Here is a 15,383-nt window from a genome sequence, read left to right on the forward strand (position 1 = left end):
ACAATTAAATAACTATGAGTTATAGATTACTCTGAAAATTTTGGAATTATTCGCATATTTTTCTACGTTTATCATACATATATTTTCTATCTATTTTAAGTTCTTGTCTAATTATTTTTTTTTGGTCTAGTAGGCAAATCATTTTTACATTTCTCTCTTTAAATGAAAATTTACAATTTTTCTACCAACAATATTTACAAAATAAAATTAATTTTGTGTGTATTTCAATCGTATTGTGTTTTTTCGTGTAAAAAGTTTACCTTTGGTGCGCAAGTGCGCAATGGTATTGCACTAGCGGACTTCTCCAACGGAGTTGCAAGCACGTCTAGAATGTTGCCACCGCTTTTCTGCAAACCAAACGTGTTATAGCGATTGCCGAGTTCAGTCAAAGTCTTGTAAAACTTGGCTATTTTTTTTATAGTAAAGAATAAAAATATTATGAACGTTACAAAAATTTATATAAATTACCATGTTATCATTAATTTTTATTATGCACAAAGCACAACAAATTGTCTACAATGTATAATTAACATAAAAATATTATTACAACTAATAAGATGATATTAGATTGATGTAGGTAATAGGGAGAAATCGTCTGCCTTAGTAAGTAAACTAGTTTTAATTATCAATAATGATTTTGTTTATTATATTGTTATTTATTATACTTACTTAATTGAATACAATTTCTGGTGACTAAGGGAGTTTTGGGGTTTATCTTACCATTTATTAATGCGTTACTTTTAGATATATTTTTTAAAAATGTATAAATAATGTTTCTTACTTGGTTTGGAGTATAAACTGCAAGATAAAAATAAGCATTCAAAAATATATAATTTAAAATGTTTAATAAATATTTAAAATTAATCATTTATGACAATAATCTGAGAAAGCATATTTTGTATTCATCCACTAACAATTATTATCTTACATTTAAAATGTAAAAGTTAATTTTAAAATTGTCATGCTGTGATCAATTGGTTCCAAAAATAAAAGAAATCAATATCGATACTAAAGTGTTTTCTGCTGTTGTTTAATACTTATATAACAATTTTCCAAGCCCTTCATAAAAAAATATATAACACGATGAGACCAAAAGCGTAATACCCAACCATTTTAGTTCACACGGAAGTTCTTTTGGATAAATATAAACTTCTTTAGGCCTAATATTTGTGGTGAAAATTATATGCTTTACAATTTTAAATTTAAATCATAATATATATTAAAGTATATTATTTAACAGAACCTATTTATTAGATCGTAAGACGTGATGCAATTATATATTCTATTAATTTTAAACTACAAAAATATAAATTTAACAATCGATCATAGTACCTATTGATTATGAATCGTTGAATGATAATTTTTTATAATTATTTAAAATAAATTGATTTTCTTATTCTTTTAATCAAAATAAGGTTTCTTTAATAGCAATATTACTGATATATTAAAAACAATGTTGTATTAATAAAAAAAAAAATCAATTGTTTCCTATATTTCTAATTGCTTATCCATTTTCCGCCAATATCATTTTTATTTTTAAAACAATTGAAAATACATTAAGTATTTAAGTGTAATAATATAGGTACATTTAAAAATAAAATACTTTTATAAATTTATTTTATTATGTATAATGTATATTATTCTGCATCGTTATAACTTTACCATTCACGTTAATTGTAAATAAAATAATAATAGATAGTTATTTTTTTTAGTTTATATGCCATGCAAATGGTGAAAAACTACTTATAATAATATAAAAAATAATATATTTTAATTATAAACGTAATTTATATATATTATATCGATTGATAAATCTCGGTGAATTATTTCTAATTTCAGACCATTAAAGAGTTGGGTAATTTTATTTTGAAAATCGTAAATTCTATAGATCCATTCAATACGCATTACCTAGTTGCTTAGCCCGATTCATTTATTATGCGTTATCACGATCAGTCATATTAACTATAAAGAATTTCTAAAAATGTTCTGTTAAATATTACTGTATTTACTAATAAAAATATTGATTATAATAATATAAAAACGATAATAATAATAAAAATAACTCATACGAATCACGAATTCGTGATATGGTTAATTTAATTTAATTTTTTTTCAATATACTTGGAGATAAAATATTATTTTTAATCTTTGTACGAGTTAAATTTTTTTTACGTAGAACTTTACATGTATATAATATGCTATAGAGCAACGAGATGATTTTTCAAAAATTATTATAATATTTCTAGTTTACTAATAATATTTTGTATTATTATTTTTTTTTGTGACTACTTTTTGAATATAAAGAGTACTCGAAAAGTTCCCTGTTATATCTTTGAAGATCGGAAATTTAGTTTGGCTGGTACTTTAAACATGTCAAGTTTTTAATATTTTCTGTAAACATAGTAATAACTAACATATTATACCGATAACAATAAAAAAATGTATTAGATATTATGCCGTCATACACGATTTTCAACAGGCTCTCCCAGAATCGTGTATAATATTAAATAAATTATCATATTACTTTCAAATTAAATACTGCCGCACACTCAATACGAATGGACTAATAACCGTTTTCGTTATCCTGTCCAACTTTTAAAATATTTTTGGGCAAATAACTTGTATATTTTAATTTAATTATAATTATAATAAAAAGAAATCTAGTAACTTAATAATTATCGCTATAATTTAAAAATAATGTAAATGAATAATGAATTATTTTGAGAATATATTGTCTGATTTAATATGTTTAGGTTATTATATCTATTTAATCACTTAACGTGAGAATTTATCGGGAAGTAAGTATGAGAGTTTTTTTCATTAGAATAAACCTATTTTATATAAAGCAAAATATGATGTTTGATGAATAAACATCTTTTACTATTTGTAGAACTCACAAACACTACAGTTAACATGAATAACGTAATTTGGATAGAAAATATTATATATGTATTGGTTAAACGTGTGTTGAAATGAGCGACTAAATACTAAATAGGTACCGTTTTACATATTGTATGGGCTTATACATAGAGGTTATGAGATGCTACCTTTGAATTTAATCGAACTGTAGACTGCGGAATAATTCAACCCTATGTGTATATAGACATTATTATTACATTAATAGTATAATGAGTTGATGGTTAATATAATGATTGGTATTAACTGCGTAATCTATAAGTGTTATTATTAATTTGTATATATTACATTTTTTAAATGAGTCATAAATAAGCTTAATTACCTGTGATATTTTTAAAGTATACATACGTAATACAACGCATATTATATGAAATTTTAATATTTTTTATACATTTAAGTATAAATTCAACATTTTAGATAAATAATTTTTACATTATCTACATAAATCAACATACCTATACTAACTGAATAGTAATAGTATCAACAATTAACACTCATATTACACGTAAAATATTATAATGTATCTATGAGTTTCTTGAGTTTATATTTTTATATAAAATACCTACTCGTTTTTCACTTAAAGAATTAAATTGAATTTATATTCTGTATGTGAATTTACGCAGCAGTATTAATTAAAATTTCGCATGAAACACCCATGAAGTCATGATAAATTTACTTATTTTTGTATTGGAAAATTAATTTATGTGCAGAGCTTTTATACATTTAGGTTTAATAGATTTCCACCAATAGAGTGGTTTTGATGAAATTCGTTTGACGAATGGACATTTGGTCAAATTAAGAGGAAACGTAATCCGTTTTTTCTTTCATTTTATTTTTTCAGCAATTTGTGGTCGAAACTAGAATGTTTATATTTGTATATGTACTATATATTTTTACGTATTTTTTTTTTAATTTCCGGGATTCGGTGTATTCATTATTCGAAACTAATTCGGAGTAGATACAGTGCCACAATCTCTCACGTTAAAATTAATTATAGATTTGTTGCCGAGTTTAAACCTTCTGAATAATGTATTCCGCGTACTATGTCAGCCCGAACTTATTTCAAATAACTCTTATTGTACTTAACGAATTGCCAAGAATGACATGTTTTCTTCTTTGTCCATTTTAAATTCTATTCTCTCTGAACAGCGAAGGATTCAACAATGTTGTTTAGACAATATATGTGTATATAGGTACGTGGTTGTTCCATTGTTCTTTTTTTTATACTTTCTGATGATTGCTATTCCAGCCCTGCTCTTAGTTTAAAACGTGTCTAATATATCTATATATATATATATATATTTCTCAACGTGTGTTCAGAAGACGGCTTTTAGGTGTTTTTATGTCCTTCTGGCTCACGTGTATGGCCATAGATGAAATTTTAACTTCGCACCTACAACATTTACTTGATGTCCAAAGTGTGCTAAAAGTTATGTTTTTTGGTCGTTACTAAAACAATTGTACTGTGTTTCAGTTTTTATGACCATTCTTTTCGTTTTCAGCCATCCCGAATACAAATTTAAACACATATAACATAATATGTAGATAGTATAGGTATTTACAAATCATATAAAATTGAATTTATTATAATATGGCATCATATATAATTATGTAGCATTTAACAACACAGTTCTTCATCATCTTCACAGCTTTTCAAAACTCGAAAACTCTCAAGCATGATATTATCTCATAAAACCTTAAAATCTATCAAAAATGGTAGTAAGTTAACACATTTTTATATTAGATTCTACACCGAGCTGATTTTTTTCTTATAATGTACACTTTATTTTGATATTTGTTCTAAACCAGTGTTTCCCAACCTTTTTGTAATAGCAACTCACTAATTTACTGTCTGTCGGGTATGCGACTCCCGCTAAAAAAAAATGCTTAGATTTTTTATATCTTATTATCAATATAGTTGCCAAATTAGTTTGCAAACACCACGAGTCATTCACGAGAGAAAATATGTCGTGACCTATGGGTTGGGAAACACTGTTCTAAACTATATTGACGTACCTGATGACTGGGAATTTAAAAATTCAATTCTTTTTTCGAAACTTGGAAAATGAATATTTATTTTTAGAAACTATAAACGGTTTTTAGATAAGCTTTGAGCTTCCAGAATTATTTTTCAAATTGGTAAATATTTGATGAGCAGAGTATCACAAGCTCCCAATAAATCCACGTCAATCTATTTTAGTATGGATTATACAAATATACAAGTTAAGGCACTTTAATAAACACACTATTTTAATGTAAATATATTACAGTGCACGTATAAATAATGTTCATGTAACTTATTTTTCGCGCGAAAAAGCAATTTTTCATTTACACGTACCTTTTTTTTTTTTTTTTAATAAACCCCATTCACAAAGCTATTCGAACAAAGTGAGTCGGCAATTCGAGCAAACAATACGTGTTTGTATTTTGTAGGAAACGCAGCAGCCAGATATGACAGAACGCGACTTCCGGATGATTTTTTTACTTTCCCACACATTCACATACAGATTATATAAAACTACCCCAAAAATACGTTATTTATGTACGCACACGGGTCATGTACATCTATCGTGAGTTTCTTCGCCACTGTCGCTAATAGCTATATTAATATATCCCACTTTATGTTGACTTTTTATGCTTAATATTAACGGTAATATTTGTTGGCCTATTTTTTTCAACCGCACACTGAAGCTTTTGACTCATTATTTCATTATTTATTACATTTTTTGAAATCAAATATCTTATAGTGTATATCAATTACGTGTTCCTGTAATTGTATCGCTTTTTCAACATTTTATTCAAGATCTAAAACTAAATTGAACCTTTTTTTTATTATTTGGTTATATAAGTATAATTATTAATTAATTAAATGTTAACATACAGAAAATGTTGTTTATTGAAGTTTAAAAAAAAACTTGGGTATCCATTATTGTTCATTTAATTGAACTCCCACGACATTTTTATTCGTATGTCCCTATCTGTGTATGTCTATTGGTGGGAGGGAGTCAGGGTACTAAAGTATTCACTAGTCTCTAATCATGATTTGATCAAGTAATTTCTGCAATTCTAGGGAAAAAAATACGATAAATATAATTTTAGATTCATATTATAATGTGAGTTTGGAAATCGAGAAGTCAGAGCACTTCTCTCTTCCTCGCTTCTATTTTAATAAAATTATCACCAAAAACGGAACACAGTTATTGGTTGTTTTCTCAACTGTATCCACCGTACAACACAATAAAGTATAATATGTATACTATAAAAATAAATAGTCTCAGTATAACAATAATATTTCTCAGTGAGTATTTTATTATTTTATTACGGAAAAACTGATTATCTTATTTTACATAATTATTGATATAAGAGTATAAGACGTTTACACGGATAAAAATATTTATTATTTTAAGCTGATATGATTTTTATTTCGCAATATCATGTGGAATAATCTGTAGTTATAGCTGTACAGTGTCGGTGTACACCAATATTGTTATAGTTTCGTCCTAAACATCTATTCAGAAAACTAATTTATTACGCAAGATTATATTTTTCCGGTTCTAACCGCGTTCAATATGCTCGCAATAATTTTTCATTATATTCGCGAATTACTGTGATACACCCTTTAAAAAATTGTTCATATATCTTTTTATATACATATTATATTAAATTTCAATAGTTGCTAGTATATTCTCTATAAAACTGAATTCGTTAACCTATTTTTAATGGCTCAAATTCCAGTTTTTATTTTATTGTATATACCAAAAAACTTTAATTTCATATTTTTTGATTTTCAAGTCCTATATATATATATTTATATATATATATTTGTATATGTATATATATATATTATAATAACTAGATTTTAAAAATAATTTACATAGTATTCGAAGTGAAATATTATGTTTTGAAATAAATATATATTTTTTCAATACTGAACATGACGATTTGAACGATTGTAACCAGACGATTATATATTTTTATTATTTCTTATACGCGCATACTTAAGATTAGGTTTAAGCTTATGAATAAAAAACTTACTCTAATGACTTTATAAGCTTGTACATTAAAATATAGGAATATTAACAATTTGATTAAACATGTATATAGTATTAAAACGCTGTTGATTAATTGTAAGTGACTTGCTACTGTATTATTGTGCACGAATCTGATATTTTAAATATTTCAAATGAGTATAACTATAATTTGAAATTTAACGGGTTTTTATTTGTTGCATTATTCCTGAAACCATGATTAGTATGTTAAATTGTTACATGTTTCTTGATCACGAACGTCATCAACAAACACTTTCAATTTATTTTAAAATAGAATGAATATAAATGATTGTTTTGATTTTATTTTTCATTCAGCTGGTAGTACTAGCTGCCAAAGTAGGTTAAAACAATTTATATGTTAGGTTAGTTACCAAATTATATACAGCCTTCAAAACCAATCAAAATCGGAATGAGTTCTCCTCGAAGAAAAACACTTACAGGTTAAGATATAGCGATGCTCTCCGATCAGTAAATGACAATGAAATCAATCCAAAAGAAAAAGTGACGTAAGAGATTATTGGGTGGGACACCAAGAGAGCCGTCTTTTAATTCGAAAGCGATGATAAATCATTGCGTTCGAAATAAACCGTTTTTTAACGTAGTCTTGACTACTATTCAGCAAAAATGATCGAAATTTCGTAAAGGAATAAATAGAGAACGAGTACTCGTATATATTTCCGTGGCTATTACAAAAACTATTTGGAAATTCAATGAGCATTTGTCATCTCGACAAGAATAATATGGTTCGTCTTCATATGCGACACCGACAACGGTTTTTCAGAATTTTTTCCGTGTGGCAAATTTTCATTATAAAACAACAGTGATAGGTTCGCCACTTAACAATAATCTAAATCTAACAAATCTATAAATGACCTTTGGTCATTACTCGTCAAATGCCACGAATATCGGAAACTAACCACAGTGTCTCATAATTTGCGACCAGAGTACAAAAACAATGCAAACATTAAAAAGCTTTAACAAAATAATAATATCGTGTAATGTTTTTCTGGTGTATTTCGAATGAAATTAACCAAGCCCACCGTTACGGTTTTCAAACATTACAACATTTACTGTAGTTCACATTAGACAAAGAAATCTACATTATTAGCATACACGCGTAGTACTTGTCCTATACTATAATATTATATATAGTAGTGTGAGTATATTATGTCGGGTGTGCTGTACCGATACAAACAGTGATAACTAATTATTAAGAAATAATAATAATATATTTACATTTAACTTGGACGACAATTTCTACCTCTTCACCCTCTCCTCTTCTAACCAACTATTTGCGGTATGAAATTATAAGATATCATATTTTTTTACATAAGATTTTTGATAAGGGATAATTGATTTATTCTGAAATGCTTATGTAAATGCACGCTATATATTCGGTGTAAAAATATTTTGGCCCTATGAAATTTTTTTTCGAAATTCGGTGATCCAATTTAAAATAGTTTATATAATATGTCACGTATATATTTATTTTTTATATGCACTCCACTGGTGGAATATAAAGTTCATTAAAATCTTAAAGTATAATATACAACGTCCACTCGTCACTAGTAATACGCTTATTAATGTTTTTTTTTTTAAATTTAAAAACAATGAACGTCGCTTCGCGTAATAAGATAATAAACGAAGCTCGGCAACTGGCGGATTAATCTCGATTTTCTAAGAATGACTGCTCTGAAACAATTTCAAGAAACTTAATATATCCTAGCTTGTTTCGTATATTTTAAATAATTCAATTTAAATAATGTACCTACACTATACGTAAAAAAACGCAAAAAACTATTAGTGTACATTACAAAATATTATTAAATTAAAAAGAAATCAGACAGAAACGTACGCTTATAAATTGAATACCATTATTAATTGATCGGATTGTTCGTGGGTTTGTTTTATATTCTTAAACATTTGGTAAAATCTATTGGTATTAAAAATATTCAACAGTTTGGATACTTCTATGTTTTCGACGTTTTCATTATAGCCACGATCTCAAACCCTATTATATTGTATTAATTGACTGTGTTATGTTTGTTGGAACAAAAAAAAAATGTAAACATGACAATTTAAATAATATTATTATATATATATTTTTTTTTAATTTCGAAGTCTAAAACGAATTCTACAATATATTATATGATATAGTAATTGTTCAATACTTCTAGTTCATTGCACATACATTGTGGGTGAAATATTCGAAACACGAGTGCAGTTCAAATAAAACGCATTAGGTACTGTACAACCAATAAGGCTTCCTCGCTCTAGTCGGAATCGAAAATATCCATTAATTAATTTAATTAACCAATATTATTAATGTTGACTTTAAAAATAGAACGGAAACGTGCTCAAACTAAATTGTCATATATTAAATTGTACTTATCATATTAACTTGTTTTGCTAATACCTGTAAATGCTAAAATAGCTAAATTTTAATATAAAATAATTGGTCTTCAAAAATTGAATGCGATTCCTTTTAACGTTTATCCACTTCTAGAATAATGTATATAATTTTAATATGTATTCATTGACCTGTACACTAATGGAAATACTTACAAGTTTAAGACTAATAAATATTTCTATAATATTTTCATTTTTCCAACATTTAATATTGTTTTAAGAAATCTACATTAACATTAAAAATAATCTAAAATATATTTTAGCACTTATAATATAATGAGACATGAGACGAGATTTTTGTTTTATTAAAACATAATAATATTAGTATAATAGTTGTATATAATGCCGAGTAATATTTCTTATAATAAACCATTTCGTAAATAATTAAAAGTCCATCTTTATTTTCCCACTATCCGACGGATGTATACATATAACATAAACATAATAATATCCTCAAGTAATCCTCTTTTTTCATTTTTTTCTATCGACACACCAACAGTAAACTTACGAAAGTCGTTACTACTCGTACTTTGATGAGTTAGAGAGAGTTGTTTCAAATGTCCAATGTAATTGCGATCCCACGACAGGTCAGCTTCTAGATTAGAAAATGGTTGAAAACAAGTCTTATCTTCATTTATTCAGACATTGTAGTATAGAAAAATCATTTTTTCTTCTCTTCCCTTGAAATATGACAAATCCGATATCATATTGTTTTTATAAAATATAGTATTCTTTTGCAACCGCTAAACCATTTTTTTTTTATTCCCAAATTACATTTTTACCAAGGTATATAAATATTGCATTAGTTTTAAAATAAAAAATGATTTTCACATCGTGTCAAATCGTTTACCCAATTTATTATTAATTTAATCTTAGTTCGTTCATTTTTAATTCTTTTTATTTTTTATTTAATTTCAGTTAAATTTCTATCGAATAAAATTAAACATCCAGCTGAATTATTATTCCAAATACCGTTATAATAATAGTATTGAATTATATTTAGTAATTATTTAATTTAAAATTATAATAATTGGCATTGATTTAAATAGTTTTCTTCTATGAATTTTTCCATTAATAAAATGCATCCTATAAATAATTAATGTACATTGTGTATAGTGTTCGTTTCTAAATTATCTTTTAGTTTCTGAGCAATTCATAAGTTTTATAATTTTTTTTTTAGTTTAATCGTATTTACTGGTATTTATTAAAGTTAACTAGTATGTAAAAATTGATATAAAAATTGTAATCATAAATTGTAACTTCAATAGTTCATAACAAATTTAATTTGATTTTTTTCCATTTAATTATTAATTTTATTTTTAAAAATTGGTATTTTAATATTGAAATGTTATTATATCTTATGTGTTTTCCATTCAATAAATTCTGAAATCATGACTCATAAATTATTTTTATGAGCACTTAAAATTTGAAAAAGTAATATAAACATATAAGTATATGTATTACGATTATAATCGTTTTTAGAATACGACGATTTATCGAAACACTATTGCTATATCAAATTAAAAATTATAATATAATAAACTCACCGCATCGCGTCAAAACAAGTTGAGTGAGCCAAATGTCCCGTCTACATTCCCACTCACTAATCCTTTACATTAAATTAACTGGTACTTGAATGGACTGTAAAAATATATAAGTAAAATACAGATTTTGATGAAGAAGTAAAAAAAGAAGTTAAATAAAAAATAAAATATAATGATGAAAGAAATTTGGCATTGTTTTTAATTTGTGTATCTCTTTTTTAAGCATTCGTAGTAAACTATACGATTTAGTATTTACTCAAGGCTGAATTAATTTAAAAAATGGAAAATGCCATTTTGGTTAGATTGAACAGGCAATACTGAATATTGCCTGCATAAAAATACATTTTTACACAGTAATTTTTTAAATATTATTTTTACTATGAAATTATACTAGAATATATAGTACCATACTATAATATCTATTATGTTTCAAAGATTTTTTCTACGTCTTTTCTGACTTGATATTGAGACATGATATATTTATAGATAATTAATTATTGATTTATTGGTATTAATATATTTCTCGATATAAAGGTGAGTTACAATAATTATTTTTTATTCAATAAATAAATTAAAAGGCAAAATTTGTTAACAATATGTTGGTTTACCATTAAAATTACGTTATTATGTAGTTGAAATAATAACTGATTGTAATTTTTATATTATTAAAACATTAATTATATTTTGTTAAAAATTTAATAACATGCCCTAAATTCATAAGAATAATAAATTTCAATATTGGGGGTATTTTAGATTCTGAACGAAGCGATGAATGTATTGATTTTACAATTATGCGGTTTTTTTTTGTATCTGAAGACACTTTTTCTAGTAGAAAAAATACTCTGATCCCAAGTTCTATGTAAGTTAGGTTTTCTAGTAGGTCAAAATATCTCCTACACAAAAATACCTAGAATGAGAATATACGCTTTTGAAAATCCATCCAGTCAATACATCTTCTGAAAAATATCCTTAGAAATTATATAGTTTAATATTGTTTATGGAAAAAGTATTAAAATTAAATATCATGATACGAGACAAATTGAGAGTTCAATAAATTTAAAATTATCAAATAAATATCACAAAGTAGTAAAATATTATTGTATGTATATTATAACATATATAGTCTATGACATAGACTATATAAATATCATATTGACGAGAAACCCTCCTAATAATCAATCAATACGACTACGATTTATATCACTGATTATTTCAGTCAGTAAAATTGTATCCTACTTGTGAGCTTAATGAAATTATTTAGTTTTAAGTTGTGCGTATAAAACACATTAATTTATTTATATTTTTACAAAAAAGATTTTTTTTGATCAAAGATATTCAATACATTTACATAATGATAGCCAATAAGTATATAAATAATGTAATCGACCAATCCACGAGAATGTTCAACATGACCTCACTGTCGCGAGTCGTCCCGTAGGTCGCAACACGTTACAACATTCATCCGTACCGGATAAGCAGTTTCGCACTAATAATACATTAACCATAATACCAACTCTCATAAAACTACAATAATAAAACGACTCGTTATTTTTATTATTATTATTATTGTTGTTGTTGTTGTTGTTGTTTTAGTTATTGTTTTTGTTGTTAACGGCGTTGTTTTAACGTGTGCACACAGGTATCGTGGATGCGGAAGAGAGACTTGCACATACTGACAGCAGGAGTGCTGACTTACACCAGTGACCAGAGATTCCAAGTCATCCACCCGGATAACTCGGACAATTGGACCCTACTGATTAAATTTGCTCAACCGAGAGACGCCGGAATCTATGAATGCCAAGTAAATACCGAACCCAAAATGAGTTTGGCATTCCAGCTCAACGTCGTAGGTAAGTCATAGCACATAGAAAATTACAACAAATTGTGTTTCATCCATATAAATGTAAATCCGCGCGCTCGGCAAAATAAATAATTGGAAATCACGGTGTATAAGCCGAATGAGGAGTATAAAAATACAATAAGAATTTTTTTTCACGGGTGTCGCTACACAAGCGATATCATAAATTTAGATTTTATACGCGTCATCACTACTTTTTTTTCATCACTTAAATGGCGACACTTGTTTTTAATTTCATATCCGGGAGTTGAATATTTTTTCGAACATTTCGATGTATAAATTATTATTATATCGTATACCAAATCAATAGTTTATTATTTATAAGCATTTAGGGTGTGAAAAAGCGATGTGGTGCGCAGAGCAAACTCGCAAAGTAAAAGAATATTTGTCTTTCCCACCAATCCACTCTTCGAAACTTTATATGCTTATAAATAATAAAATATTCGTTCAATACTTAATATTTAAACATCGAAATTTTCAGAAAAATATTTAACTTCAAAAAATATGTCATTCGAAAATATTTATAATGTTCATATTATCAGATAAGTTAGTACGGAGTAAAACTTAAAATATATATACGAAATAATAATATGTGAAAAACGTAAAATCGTTGAATGAGTAAACCCCAAGCACTCGGTAGTTTAACGAATTTTCAACAAAGTCGACGTGTTTTAACCATTTAATAATACACAAAAATAATTTAAGGCTAGTAATAATTTTATGATTTATCAAACTTTTAATTTGTACTTGTTTGATGATTTATGTTTACTATCGTAGCTGACATTAAAAATGAGTGAAATCAGAGTGTTGCGATTGAAAATTTAATTAATTCGACCATTTTAAAGCCGGCAAATTACTACACTCATACAATCCAACCAACTGCACTGTCTGTACCCAACACAATCGAGTAGTGTGGCGCAAACGATAATTAAAGAGACGAATACGACGAATCGCACAATATTTTTACACATTTCGTCGTAAAGTTAACGAACCGGACTGTCTCTTTATATAATATATGTACATGTACATAAATTAATTCGACGTAGAGTATACCTATATGTTGGACATTTTGCATTTTCATAAACCATTGAAAGTAAAAATAAAATAAAAAATATGTCTACTGTTAATACAGATGGGCCCGGTTGTTATTAATAAATGAAAAAAAAAAAATAACGAAACAGGCATTATAAGAGGCGAGTTAGTATCGTATATTATATTATTATGTACAGTTAAACACACCCTTGGATGGTTAATCCATAATTTTATAACACTTTAAAACGTAATTTCACGCACGAAACCACTGCAGTTTCGAGACACAAACCTGGTACACATTATATAATATATATATATATATATATATATATAATATATCATATAATAATATTAAATTAATGGAATTTTCATTAGCCGAACTTTGTGTTTATGGTAAAAATGCGGTAGTGTCTGTATAATAATTAAAAAAATATTATATAAAAAAAAAAAAATCATAAATACTGTCCGTTTTTTTGAAATTAGTAAATTATTACCATATGTCCGTATCAGTATCAGAATATTACCGCCACCGCCAACCGCCATAATATATAGAATATTATAACGAAAAAAAAAAAGGTATAATATAATTTAATAGTAATTATTATTCTACCCACCTTTAAATAATCGTATAATATTGTTACGATATACGACCTTTATTTTTATATCCCGAAATGTGATTCTATTCCACGCGTCCTTTGGAGAGATTTAAAAACAACAACAACAACAACAACTATAATAATAAATGCTCTACATCACACGCTTTCCCGAGTATACGAGTACGTGCGCGCACAGTTGATTGTTTTTAATCCAAGACGCTATATCGTCTTCGTAAGTAGGTATATATTGTCATACCTAAATATTAATTTATTATTGGACTTTATTAGAATGCAATGGATACAATAATTGTTTAACATTATACTTGAAATAGGAAAACATTTAAAAAATATACGTTTTTGCGACTATTTTTATATAATCTGAACCTGTGTGTCGTAATGGCGTTAATATGTATAAAAAAAAATCACTACGTTACAATATTACACATATAAGCGATACGTCAATTTGGACGTGCGTCGAATCGTTAAACAGTATGAAAAAACTATTATTACATACAATATAATGCTGCGCGTCAATAATCGAAGTACAGTCGAGTTTTTAGAATAGAGTTCACCACCGACGCTGTCGCTATCGTCAGCACATTTTAAAAGTTCATATTTTTTATCAACAATGAACAACACGTCGACAATTTGAAGCTTTCCATATTACTGTTGTATAAAATGCACAATTCTTTCGCCAAACACGCCGTAAAATTTCTTATTCGTTATAATATTGTAATCGTTGTTTTTTCTCATGACTATAGTCACCAAAATAATGTTAAACACTCGATTTTTCGACATAGAAACACTCGATCTTCATTTAATCGTATTTTTTTCGTCGTCTTTATCGCATATACAATTTTGCGTCTTAATAATATCACATTCTTTAAGATAATTAAGGACGACCTTCCGATCATGGTTCACGATGGAAAAAAATCAGGGGAAAAGCAAAAAAAAAAAGAGAGGCCTTTGTTGTGAGTTA

The 15,383-nt window shown here is 26.6% G+C and overlaps 1 protein-coding gene across 1 annotated transcript in view; it reads left to right on the forward strand.

The window, feature by feature from the left end:
• LOC132921736 (inactive tyrosine-protein kinase 7-like) overlaps positions 1-15,383 on the forward strand; it is a 211,806-nt gene that overhangs the window by 140,788 nt on the left and 55,635 nt on the right. The window contains exon 3 of the mRNA XM_060984917.1: positions 12,558-12,768. Coding sequence (XP_060840900.1) covers positions 12,558-12,768 — 211 coding nt within the window. The remainder of the gene's footprint in view (positions 1-12,557; positions 12,769-15,383) is intronic.

This window comes from Rhopalosiphum padi, chromosome 2 (genome assembly GCF_020882245.1).
Source record: "Rhopalosiphum padi isolate XX-2018 chromosome 2, ASM2088224v1, whole genome shotgun sequence".
Taxonomy (NCBI): Eukaryota; Metazoa; Arthropoda; class Insecta; order Hemiptera; family Aphididae; genus Rhopalosiphum; species Rhopalosiphum padi.